Raw genomic sequence first — 13,476 nt, 5'->3', positions numbered from 1 at the left:
AGGCAAAAAATTTTTTGAAGGGTTTTGGAATGCTGAAGGCCCAAGAAGCTATAGACCTGCTGAGTTATTTATTTTCAATACATTGCAAGTCAGGTTATTTATTTTCAAACTACCACAGAACAAACCATTTATTTTTGTGATTATCAAGGTTGAGTTATTTATTTTCAAAATCCTCCTGGCCCCCCCCCCCCAGAATATCAAATGGTCGTCCCCTAAGTAAGCTATTTGAAACCTGTACAGACTATTGCTTGTATAACTATATTTGCTTGTATCACTATATGAACTATATTTACGCAAGTCAGAAAATTTAGGGTCGGGCTTGGTATGTAGGATTCAACAACATAAACATGAGCTCTGCAAATCTCTCACAAGTTCAACTGACGTGATATTTCATATCAAAATCATATATCAAATTTAATATAAGCATATTTTACAACAGGAACACATGCATAAGGAAAATAGCTAGGCAAACATGCAAAAATTAAAACAAGCAAGCTAGCAAGAAAATAACGCAAACTGAAAAGTATAAATATATACATGTAACTGAGAAGCTCACTCGTGTAAATAGAAGTGGTATGATTCAATTAGACAATTCTTCACAGTAGAACAAACGGCAAATAAAATAATAACAAAAAGTCATTTTACTGCCTTCAACAATGAGCAGAGCCCATGCCACATTAACTATAATTATTAGTAGTCACTTTTCTACCTTCATTTTTGAGCAGAGCCCATGCCACATTAACTATAATTAGTCACTCTTTCTGCCTTCATTTATGAACAGGGCCCATACTGCATTAATATCAATAAGTCAGTGTACTGCCGTCAACAATGAGCAGAGCCCAAGTCGCATTAATAACATTTAGTCACTTTTCTGCCTACAACAATGAGCAGTGCCCATACTGCATTAAACGAAGTCATTGTACTGCATTCAACAATGAGCAGAGCCCATGATACTGCATCAAAGAGTAATTAAAAACCAAAAAGAAAAAATGTTAAACAAGTCAAACGAGAAAACAGTAGGCATAATGTATGTACATTTTTTTTTATATAGTAATGCCGATTCAAGTGTATCAAACAGTTTAGGAAATATTTAAGACTGTACATGTTCAAAGGATTTCCACTTGTAAATATTTTAATCTAAGCCATCGACTCTGATGGATTTAATCTAAAGCTATCGCGTCATCCGCCACAAAATTTGTCTTCTAAACTCTCAAATAGTGTATTTCATCTATTACACGTCAGCTGAGCCATCTAACACATAGTGTAAAATTGTGTATAATAGTGGTAGAATCTATAAAGTAAATAAAGATGAGGAATTTGCACTTATTGCCCTCGTGTGTATCTTTTGTGTAATAGCGCTAGGTGCGTCTTCAAAACGACTGCATGGTTATATAATTTATGTACATTAAAGCAGACATGTAAAAAAGGCCACGAATTAAATATATGACATCAAATTATAATAATAAATAATTCTTTCTGTGATCTTATCTTATCACCATCAGATTATCTTATTCCTAAGCATGCTAATGAGATAAATATCAATTAATTTAGAATAATTATACACCACAAAACATCAACTTTTTTTTTTTTTTTTTTTTTATATATATAACGTTATAAATTCAACATACCGAGGTCAAAGCTTGACGAAATCTGCAAACCGCTGGAACATGCAGGTAGTGAATTCTTTGGATCAGTGGTTTTCCTTCTTTTAAATCGTGTTTTCCCTACAAGTGCATCTTGTGCTGTGTGATATTCTAATCTAAACGGGGGCTCCTGGTTTGAAGATTTTGTTCTGCCATTAAATTGATCATCGGTCAATGAGCCACTGACAAATTGGAAGCTGTCCCTGTCATTCGAGCATTGTATAACTTTTATGGCGAAGATACATTATTAAAATGTTCTAATAATCTCACAAACATTAACATGTCGAAAGAAGCTGGATGTGTTCCTCGTGTTGATGGCTCGGTTGATGGCATCGGATGTGTGGTGACAGTTCGGTTTACCTTTTAATATCGTCGTTTGCTGACCCTTGCAAATGAAAATCCTTTCTTGGAGAATTGTCTTGTCTCTACGATAGTTTCATTTCAAAATATTAGAATATGATATGCGGATGTCAAAGATTTTTTACGATTGCATTTTTTGAAAATTTTACATATCTACAAGATTGGCTAGTGCAATGTAATGCTGACGAGTCATGTGACGTTGATTGGCGGGAAACAAGAACCGGATCCGAATGAGGCAATAATCATTTCTCTTTAATTAAATTGGTTTATCTTATAAAAGCGATAAACCGTATTATGCATAAAAAAATTATCAGTGTCGAAATTTTAGTGAGGCAATTGCCTCGCCTCACTTGCCTCAAGGGTAGTTACGGCCTTGTATGTATGGCTAGGGATAATAGACTCTGCTCCAATAAATAGCTATTAGGTAGTACTACAACGAGGGGACAAATAATTTCTGGGGAAAGCATTCCTATAGGACGAAAATTGCGTCAGAAATTCTATACCCGCACGTTGTAGTACTGTCCAATAGCTATTCATTAGAGTAGCGTCTATAATGCCTAGCCATAAAGAACTACCGGGACAATGGGTCGGAAAGTGGGCGTATATATTTTATCGAATTAGGGCTTATTTCCATCTTTCGGACGCAATTTTCGTCCTCTACGAATGCTTACCCCAGAAGTTCTTTGCATTACTACCCAATAGCTATTTATTGGAACAGAATCTATAATCCCTAGCCATACAGAACTTCCGGGGCAATGGGTTTGAACAAGTGGGGTGATCCTGTTTTAAAAAGAAGTTGTGTTGTGGGTATAACATGACAATATTTTTTTTACATCAAAATTCTATTTTATGTCGTTAATATGAGTTTAAAAACTCGCAAATGTGAATAAAAAATGCGTTAATCACATCCTGGACTTAACAGATAATACTTTGTTTGACTGAATCGTTATCATGATATCATCGTAAATGCTAATTACAAACCGTAAATATAAGTAAGAAATGTGTAAACTAAATTCAGAATTTTGTTAATTGGATATAAAACCTTTTGATTTTCTATATAAATCTTGTAGTCGAACAAAAAGTCATAAACTATGATTTTAAAGAAAAATAAAATTGTCGCTCAAGTAGTTTACCAAATGCAATTGCAGGATGACGAATTGCAGGATAGATTTTTATAAAGAGAATTGCAAGATGCGAATTGCTGGATTGCTTGACACTAGTTGCATTGAAGACCTATTGGTGACCTTCAGATCTTCTGTTGTTTGTATTATGGTCGGTTTGTTGTCTCTTTGGAGCATTCCCCCATTTCTATTCTCAATCTTATATAGATATAGCGTATATACAGCCTCAGCATAAGATAATAGATACTTATGATAAATAATATAAAATATATTTGTTTCTTCCAAATTCGACAATTTTATTAGCAAAAGAAGTTTAAGAGATTTAGTAAGATTTTGAGTACTAGTAATTCTACCAGGAAAAAAAATATTGAATAACCACTGCAATATTCAGTACGGTTTCTTGGTAAAAGTATGGGTTTGAACTAATTTTTTTTACTGAAGTATTACACCTTAATCTACATGAAAAAAACAGTATTTTGAATGATCATCTTTTAACTTGGTTTCTTTGTATTTCAAATAAACAGTATCGACCATGTTCTAAGATCTTTTTAATCCTTCATACCCTGTCAAGGTAACACATCAAAATGGTGCAAACTAATAATAGATAACAACAAAGGAATTTAAGGGGGCTCGCGGGGTCTAAATCAAATTTTTTATTTAATATAAGATTTCACTATATTTTTCTATAAATGAACTTTATCCAGAGACATATATACATATATATATGTGTATATATGTCTCTGCTTTATCTTATACTTAAAAGAAAAATGGGGCCACCTTTCATTTACATTCTCAATCTGCCTTCGAAAGAAGCATACATTTTTGAAAATGTCCTTTTACAACAGTATCAAAACATATGTTGCACTCAAATAAAAATGACGTGAGTAGTTGCATGGTAGAGTTATTTACCTAAATAAATAGGGAATGTGTCAATGGGATACAGCTTGCATATACTATATAGTTATGAAGGTACATAACTGAAGAACTGTAAAAGTGACATTACCAAAATTTGTACTTGATCTGAGTTTTGTGGTAATAAATACTGTGTATGTTTCATAACATTTAGTTGAGGTTAACTTCAGTTAGAGAACAACCAAAGATATTTGTTTTTCGTTCATTTTTTTTACATAAATAAGACCGTTAGTTTTTTCGTTTGAATTGTTTTACATTGTCTTATCTGGGCCTTTTATAACTGACTATGCCGTATGGGCTTTGCTCATTGTTGAAGGCCATACAGTGACCTATAGTTGTTAATGTTTGTGTCCTTTTGGTCTTTTGTGGATAGTTGTCTCATTGGCAATCATACCACATCTTCTTTTTTTATATTTTGGAAGTAAGGATGGACAGACGAACAGACATACAGAAGGACAGACATACAGATGGACAAGGGTAAATCTTTAAAATCAGTTAAAACTAAATCAGCATTTTTTTCTTTGAAAAAAGGCATACTAAATAACTTGGACAAGTGAGGCCACCAAAATTCAAACTTGACCTGTGTGTTGTGGTAATAAACATTGCACGTAAGTTTTGTTACATAAATGATTTGTTTGATACAAACTAAAGGATTAAAAAGAAAAAAATTAGCAATTTTTGTTTCATTTGTAAAGTGGTAAAACTCTAGAACGGTAAAAGTGAGGCTACCAAATTCAAACTTGATCTGTGTTTTGTGATTATGAGTCTTGTGGAATATTTTTATAACATTTATTTGGTTTTATGCAAACTTGTTGTACAGAAATGGAAATTCAGAAATTTTTCGATTCTTCAAGGGGCATAACTCTAGTACAGAAAGAGAGACACCACCAACATGTAAACTAGATAAAGTTAGAGAAGGGAAACTAAATTTGGGACATAAGGATGTACCCACCTTCAGATGGACGCACATACATACGGACAAGGGTAAAACTTGATTGCCCCTCAGCTACAGTGGGGGCATAAAAATTCAACAAATTCATGTTGTTTTTATCTTTATTTTGTATTTCAACTCAATTATGTATGAATATCACAATATTCCAATTTGCTCTTACTTTATATATTTATTCAGCAACACCCCTGACTTTTTAAAGTTGCCATGAAAAACTGATGATTTCTTGGACATGAAAAAAATACAAGCAGTTTCTATAACAAACTACTATATCCAGCTCATTGAGAAATTTTCTATCTTAAATGAAGATAATAAACATAAACTTGACCAATAAGATAACATTTCTATCATTTTTCAGATAAAATCTTATTTTATGTTTTTTTTTTTTTTTTTAATCAGCTTTCTTCTTTTATTCACTACTTTTTGACATCTTAACACTTTTAAGAACATTTCAATGATGGCAATAAAAGGTTGTTATCGAAAAGTAAGTTTTAAAAATCAGTAAAACCTGATTGATAATTCACATTTGTGTAATCCTTTTCAACCAAAGATGTACCAAAGAACCAACACACAATACCATTACCTACAAACCATGAGAAATGACAATTATGAATAAAAGAAACTCTAAAACAATTAATTTCTTTAATTTTTCTTATTGAAAAAAGAAAATTAAGCTACCTTAAATCTGTGCACATTTCTCTCAATTTCCTATTTGCAACTTTGCAGCCTTAGTAATCAGACAAAGACATCATTTTAAGAATACAACCATATAGTTTCTCTGCTCATTGACATGTATATAGCTGTTTAAAAGCGACACAGCCAGATGCTTAGCAACAATCAATCAGTCACGTTGCATCTCTGTACAATATAAGACAGATTATCATCACAATGTGCATTCATATCAGACTGTCTAATTCAGCAGTTTCATTTAAATTCACCCATGTAGACTTTTCAAATCTAGGATTTTACAAACAAGTGAACACAAACATATTTTTTTTTCTTGCATAATGATTTTTCACATCCATTTTTTGCTGATGATCAGTATATAACATTCAGATGGCCTATAATTTACTTGCCAATCACATGTAATCATTCTTTGACACTTAGGACATTGTGAACTGTCAAACAGTACATTTTAATGTGTTCAAGGTGAATCCTCTATCAGCTTTGGTCCATCTGAGGAGCTACAGGGAAATAGAAGAGTCCACAGAAGGCATCCTGTAATGCTCTTTGGCAGGAAAATTTAGTATCAAAACCACCAGCCTTCTCTGAATCTGATGTTACTCTCACATTACGCATATATCTAAAAACAAAAAAAAATGTGTATGATTACTTATTGTGCATTTGATTTGTAAAAAAAGGTATTTTCCATAATAACTGACCTATACTGCATTTTTACGACACAAGAGCATATATATATATGAAAAACAGTATTTTAACAAAAAGCTGTCATCTCATATTCTCTCTTTTAAAACTCCAGAATAAAAACAAACAAACATTTTTTTTCATACTTTATATTAGAAATTAAATGATTGTGTCAAATCTAAAATGAATAAACAAAAAGGGATTTTACAAAATCAGCAATAGTCAAAAATTGGTATACCTTTCTAAACCTATGCAAAGTAAACTAAAAACAACTAGATAAATTATTCTTACCCAAGTGATAGTAATTGTTCTTCTTCTTGAAGTTCTGGACCACACAAGTCTACATGTATTGGTGAGTATTTGTAAATTTCTATTTTTTCATCTGGCACAGGTAAAAATGCATTTTGAGCACCCTGAAATGTAATAGACCAGTGCTCTAAACTTTTTCACTACTGTCAAGAACTAACAACACATCCTTGTATAGTGAACAGCAGAAGTTATGTTAATTCAAATTTGGTGTTATCTAATGAAAAACACAATTTTAGCATGTTTCATTTGATGTCAGCATTAAGTAAATTTTTTGGATTTTATAGATTATGAAAATAAATAAAGTGACTAGATTGTATCAACCTTTTCCTAAATCTGACAATTACATGAACATAATTTTAATAAGAGTTTTAAGTTATTTCAGGGATTAATACTCTTATTCTCATTTGCTCTAAAATTCGCAATTTTTAATACAATTTCTAGCTGATAGTCATATTGATTGATATGCCTTACCAGTCTAATTCCCGTAGAGAACTGGGTGGCAGGTTGTTGAGGTAGACTAGATTCTATTTCTATATCTTCTTTTTCTTGGTCATGCTTGTGAATGGCAATAATGTCTTTTGCTGACATGTCAGAAAACATCTGGAAAAAAATACAGGAAACCATAACGTTATTCACTGAACTTGTTAATAATTCAAAAGTTTAATAAGTTATAAACACCTAAAATCAGTCCCTTGGAATTCTCAATCTATTAAAAAGTTCCTACTAAAATTTTCAGCCATAAATGATATCCATGGACACTCCAGCAAAAATCTAAAAATGATTAAGCGGTGCTTTCTTTGACATAAATATATTTTAATGAGAGATACTAAATTTATCAGTACGATGTTTTTCTTAAAGTCATAAGAAACTTCAATTTAAAAAAAATTAATGCATATGTTTTTTATAACTCAATGGATAGTTTTCATTATAAAACTTATGAACATATTCTTTTTTCTGAAGAAAATTCTTTAATTTGTTCATATTTAGAAGAAGTTTACTTTATTTCAATTCACAGACATATTTTTCGTATGCATAGTGACCTAAGTGTGACCCATCTCATAAAAATCCAGTGATCGCAATAAGCATTGATGTCCTTAAAATAAACTATTACATTTGTATCTGATTGTACATGTTAAACACGTGCTCAATATCCATGCTTTTTGTTGTTTGTTGACAAAGAGGTGACAAACCTTAAACTTCGGCTTCAAAACACGAATTTTGATTCCCTGCCTTATTTTCACAACACTGACGGATTGAAAAAAAAATTGACGATTATAGGAAATTTATGCGGAAAAATGATAAAATCATGCACAGAAGACTAAGTTTATGATGTTTGTATGCATTGGTTCAAGAATTGGAATAACATTATTTTTCACCAGTCACTCGTTTATTAAGACTTTAAAGTCATAAGAAACGAGTGACCGGTGTAAAATAATGTTCTTCCAATTCTTGAACCAACGCATACAAACATCATAAACTTAGTCTTCTGTATTCGAATTCATCATTTTTTTTCGTGTAAATTTCTTATAATCGTCAATTTTTTCTCAATCGGTCAGTGTTGTTGTGAAAATATGGCAGGTAATTAAAGTTCGTATGTTGAAGCCGAAGTTTAACGATTGTCACCTGTTTGTCAACAATTGACGAAAAATAAACAAAAAAGCATGGAAATTGAGCACGTGTTTAACATGTTAATACAGATAATAGTTTATTTTAAGGACATCCATGCGTATTGTGGTCATCGGATTCTTACGAGATGGGTCACACTGAGGTCACCTTGCATACGGAAAATATGTCGGGGGAATTGCTTGCTGGAAGGAAGCAATTCAAATAAAGTAAACTTCTTCTAAATATGAATAAATTGAAGAATTTTCTTCAGAAAAAAGTATATGTACATAAGTTTTATAATGAATACTTTCCATTGAGTTATAAAAAACATATGCATTATTTTTTTTTGACTTGAGGTTTCTTATGACTTTAATATTTACCCATTGTTTCAATTTCAATTAATTCTGCCACTAATTTTTTATACCAAAGTAACCATAAATGATCACTTTTTGTGTTATGGGAAAACTGTTTATTGTGGTAGTGCCAAGGTATTAAAATGAATTTAAACTATTGCAGAATTTTTCAAGTGATTGCTATCTGCTTTAAAACCCTTTTTAAATAAACAGTTATTTCAAATTTTGAAGTATTAACATATCTGATCAATATTTCTAGTCAAAAGTTCATAAATGATTGACAATATGACATAATATGATACAAATCCTTTACCAACAGTTCAATAGCAAAACAAAATACCCTTTTAATATGTCTTTTCTTAAAGGTTCAAACAAATTCCATCAAATATGGTTTATCTTGTAATGGAAATACTAAGATAAACATATGTATCTTAAAATATACAAACCAATTCATCAATCAAAGCCTCTTTATTTTTTAATTTAATGTTTTTATGTCTTTTTTCATCCTCTTCTTCTATCTGTCTTCTGATTTCTGAATCTTGTTTTTCTTGACCAATCAACATCTCTAAGTACTCTTCATCTTTGCTCTAGAAATAAATTGCCAGACTAAAGAAGGTTTATATCAATGCTTTACTCTTTTACAGAAATTGTAAACAGTTTGAAACTATCAAACTGGAGACAAAAAAATATTTAAAAGTATAAAATGTCTAAAATTAAGTGTGATTTTCAACTTCTGGTATGACATTTTATAAACTTACTATTTTTGCTCTCCCTTTACTAATCTGCTCTTTATTTTCTTTCTTGTATTGATCTATCATTTTCCTTGTCTCTTCAACATCAATATTGTTGGCTAAATTATATACTGAAATAAAAAATAAATATGTATTTTTTTTATAAATACTAGATAAACACTGAGTAAAGTATGAAATCAGACAATAGGTCATTTCTGGAATCATGTCTCACCAGAAAAGATCACCAATTTCGCACGCCTTAATGACGTCATTTAGTATAAAATAAAAATTTTAATGAAAAAAAAAATGTTTAAATTTTTGCTGAAATGTACCATAATTTTTATGATATTCTTATACCTGTGGAGTGTTCTAGAATCATCAATAATTATTATAAATTTTTTCTTGATAAAGAAAAGTGTTTTGAATTCCATTAAATTCTGTAAACAACCATAAACAAAAACTGACAAACTTTTTTCCTGAATTTCCATGGGTAAAAAGGGTGTGTAGAACATATATGAATAGGAATGATACACATCTTTATACAGTCCTAATCTTACCAATAGTTTCAATCATCTCTAAGTAGTCATTGTATTCATTCAGGCTATTAAAATCATCTTCCTTTTTGTTGAAGCTGAAATCATACAAATAAAATATAAATATATTTTAATTTATTAAAGATTATCCTAAATTAATTAAATGTATATTTATCATACAAGTGTTTCAGCTATCACCTGTGACAAATTAATGAAACAAACAGAATGCTTGATATTCTAATGCAACATTTTTTGTAACGTTCATCTTAATTGGATAACGTCCCTTATTTCCATGGCATTAATTTACAATTGATGCTATGAAAATGTACGAGCAGACGACATATGTCAGAGTTTAAATATACGTTTTAATGTTGTTTTCTATCAGTTTTATTAGAATTGAGATAACAATATTGTATTTTAAGCTATAATGTGATCAATTGGTGATTTTATTGTTGCAAATACCTGTTTATTCTGTTAAAGGGGCACTAGCTGTCAAATTCACGTTCACTGATTTTACTCAAATTCTCATATTCTATTTTTAACTTTGTTAAACATTTTTTCAAACTATCAAAAGTCTAAAATAAACAATTTACAGGACATGGTCTCAAAAATATTTAGCTTCCTCTCATGTGTATTTTAGTCTAGAAGCCATCTAATTAAATATCGAGTTGACCTCCTATGACCATATAAGCGATGTAAACAAAAACAGATTTAAATAGATCAGGTTAGCAACTTTTGGATTTTTAGAGATCTCTTAATTTTCATATTATAGATTAAAATAATGTATATAATTGATTTTATGTGGATCGAAACAGTGAATCAAATGATTTACCTTTGTTTAACTTTCAATTTTGACATTCTTTTGCTTAAATAACCGTACACAGACAATGCATGTGTTATTCTATCTCTTTTCAGGGGTTAAAATGAAGTTCACATGAATATGGATTTAATGATGTCAAGTTATTCACTTGCAAGTGAATAATTTATTATCAATGTTTCTTTGCTTAATTTGACAAAAATGAACAATTCTAGCTGCTAAAAGCGAATTACTATTTCACTATTTCACTTTCATTAATGACTGAACAAAAAAAATCACACTTTAGATTTTTTATATATCTCAAAGCTAGTGCCCCTTTAATCTTTGATATATAATATATTCATATTTTATCAAATCACCAATTGATGCCATTGAAGCTTAAAATACAAGATACAGTTATCTCCTAATTATTAAAGTTAACACCATCTTCTGTCATGACTGTCTTCAATTCTTACTGAGAAAGGTACAACTATTTTAGTAGTACAGTTTTACTAATTAGAGCTTTCATTATTTTCCTTTTACAACATAAAATAATAAGAATATTAATTACTTCAATGGTTTACTTTTATGAATTATTATTTGGATGTAGAGTTGTCTTATTGGCACTCACACCACATCTTCCAATATCTATTCGTGCAATTATTTAATCTTTTATTATAAATGTTACAGGAATCACACAATCATACATATGTAATAGATTCAGGTAATATTATAGAACCATAAATCTCTCTCCTTTTTTGTCTTTTTTTTATAATGTTGTGGACAAATCTTACCTCAGTGCATTAGTAATAAACAATCAGGTGACTAGAAAGGAAATAGAATGATACTGCAATAAATGTGTTGTATATTTACTACAAAAAGAATTATTTGAACATAGTTTAATGAAGGAAATGTTTTTTAACTGAAAATTTGAATTGGTTATACAATGGTTATATGTGTTTCAGATTGCAAAAGAAAATAGAATCTTGGTTGGAATATTGTTAAAATCTCCAAGCCTCATATGATAATTTTACTGATTATCTAAGGCAAAACGATCTTCACTTTAAGGTACCTTTTAGAGGGGTTCGCATCCCGAAATCCCATGCTTAAAAACTTGAAATCCTAAGGTCCTGAATTTAAAGAAATTTAAATCCTGGCATCCCGAAATTTTGAAAAAAGAATTCCCTGATCCTGTAAGGACCAATTCAGAAATACTGAGCTTAAAAACAGCTGATCGCAGAGTCCTGATAGAGGTCTAGTATTTTAAAGCTAAATTTTAAATCCAAGACTGGTGTGGTTAGTTTTGATCTATATCTACATTATAATGATATACAATTTAAACATACTCTCTCAAAATCTTTTTTCGAATGTCTACTTCCTTTTCTATATAAGGATCTTCAAAGAGTTGAAGTCTAAAATTGCTTCTTCGTAATGCCGTACCACATTCAGGACAAGCCCCAGAACCTTTAATGAAGAGCAAGTCTACACAGCTTTCACATCTGAAATTGATAAACAAGATAAATATAGCCAAATATTAATTCTATACAACTCAAACATCTATTTTGAAGAAGAGTGACAATTTTTTAATATTACAAGAACACATGATTGGTTTTACTATGATCTCAGAACATCTAAAGTAGTAGTCTTAAATTGGTAGATTTACATATATGTGGGGCATATTAAAAGTTATGATGAATTGGGACAATTTGTTCAAAATTACCAATCAGATATCTTCACTCAATTGAATAAACGAAATTCTGAATCAATTGGGCTTATTATAAAGAGGAAAAAATCAAAGACAAATTATTTCTTTCATTTCTGTATTCACAAATTTCAAACAAATTCAACAGGAAAAAGCTGGCCTTATACATTACAAGGTCTGTTTTAAAATCAAATTTTCTTGTGTCTCATGCAAATTGTTAAATAATTATAATAATATAGCCATATTCCATCAAATTTCTACGATATTTTTATCAAATAAAAAAAAAATATATAACATTGACTCAGAGTCTGTATTTTTTTTTTGTATCTGACACTTGCTTCTTTAATTTATGTAAAGCTTTCTTGTTATCGTGGTTATTTATAGTACTCATAGTTGTGAAATATTTTAAATTATATTTTCTTTATTTTATCTGTATTTTAACCTGAAAATTATTTTCACACTTCAGTTTTCACACAGTTTTATTTTTACAAATTCAGCATAATTTTATTCTTTTAAGTGCATTTAATTTCTAATTTTATGCATGCATTTAATTTCTACATTTTTATAATGTTATCTGTTTCCTCTAACAGGGACTGTTGTGCTTTTGTTAATTTCAGGGTACATGTATATGTCAGGTTTATTTCCAGATCTGGGTATGAGTTGCACTCTTGATGTCATTTGTCTCTCTCTCTCTCTTTTTTTTTTTTTTTTTTTTTTTTTTTTTTTTTTTTTATCTTTTTCGGTTTCCACAAATTTGTTAACTTTGTCAGTCATTCAGGTCAGTGTGAACTCAAATTATGAGTCCTTAAATCTTGATTGTACATTCAACCTTTGTAACTGTAACAGTGTAAGCTTGTATCTATAAACATAGTTGTTTTTTGCAGGATTTTAATAAATTTTAGGACTCTAGAATTAATTTAATTTTATTGAAGTCTAGGCTTTATAAAATAAAGATTTATTTCATGATGTACAACATACAATGAGTGTCCACATATATTAACAAGCAATTTCAATGAAGGATTTCTGTATTTAGTTGTTTTACATCTTGGACACCCTTGATCATCCATGCTGAGATACAAGGGAGATAATTCTTGGGA

General features: G+C 30.2%; 1 protein-coding gene across 1 annotated transcript; it reads right to left on the bottom strand.

The window, feature by feature from the left end:
• Window positions 1–5,071: 5,071 nt before the first annotated feature.
• LOC134712162 (CDK-activating kinase assembly factor MAT1-like) lies at window positions 5,072–13,464 on the bottom strand. Its single transcript, XM_063573414.1, has 8 exons — window positions 13,358–13,464; window positions 12,024–12,176; window positions 9,906–9,979; window positions 9,376–9,479; window positions 9,064–9,204; window positions 7,131–7,259; window positions 6,642–6,763; window positions 5,072–6,288 (listed from the first exon to the last, which is right to left on the bottom strand). The coding sequence occupies exons 1-8, from the start codon at window positions 13,444–13,446 to the stop codon at window positions 6,147–6,149; spliced, it is 954 nt and encodes a 317-aa protein (XP_063429484.1). The 5' UTR covers window positions 13,447–13,464; the 3' UTR covers window positions 5,072–6,146.
• Window positions 13,465–13,476: the final 12 nt, after the last annotated feature.

This window comes from Mytilus trossulus, chromosome 3 (assembly GCF_036588685.1).
Source record: "Mytilus trossulus isolate FHL-02 chromosome 3, PNRI_Mtr1.1.1.hap1, whole genome shotgun sequence".
Taxonomy (NCBI): domain Eukaryota; kingdom Metazoa; phylum Mollusca; class Bivalvia; order Mytilida; family Mytilidae; genus Mytilus; species Mytilus trossulus.
This window is presented reverse-complemented; position numbering and strand designations above follow the sequence as displayed.

What these genes read in the sequence shown, in the direction of transcription:
- LOC134712162 (XM_063573414.1), bottom strand. Translation starts at nt 13,446, where the DNA reads ATGGATGATCAAGGGTGTCCAAGATGTAAAACAACTAAATACAGAAAT. An exon ending in AATATATGTGGACACTCATT is followed by an intron (nt 12,177 to 13,357) that starts GTATGTTGTACA and finishes TATCAATTTCAG; the next exon opens with ATGTGAAAGCTGTGTAGACT. An exon ending in AGGCTTTGATTGATGAATTG is followed by an intron (nt 7,260 to 9,063) that starts GTTTGTATATTT and finishes ATTTTTTTCCAG; the next exon opens with ATGTTTTCTGACATGTCAGC.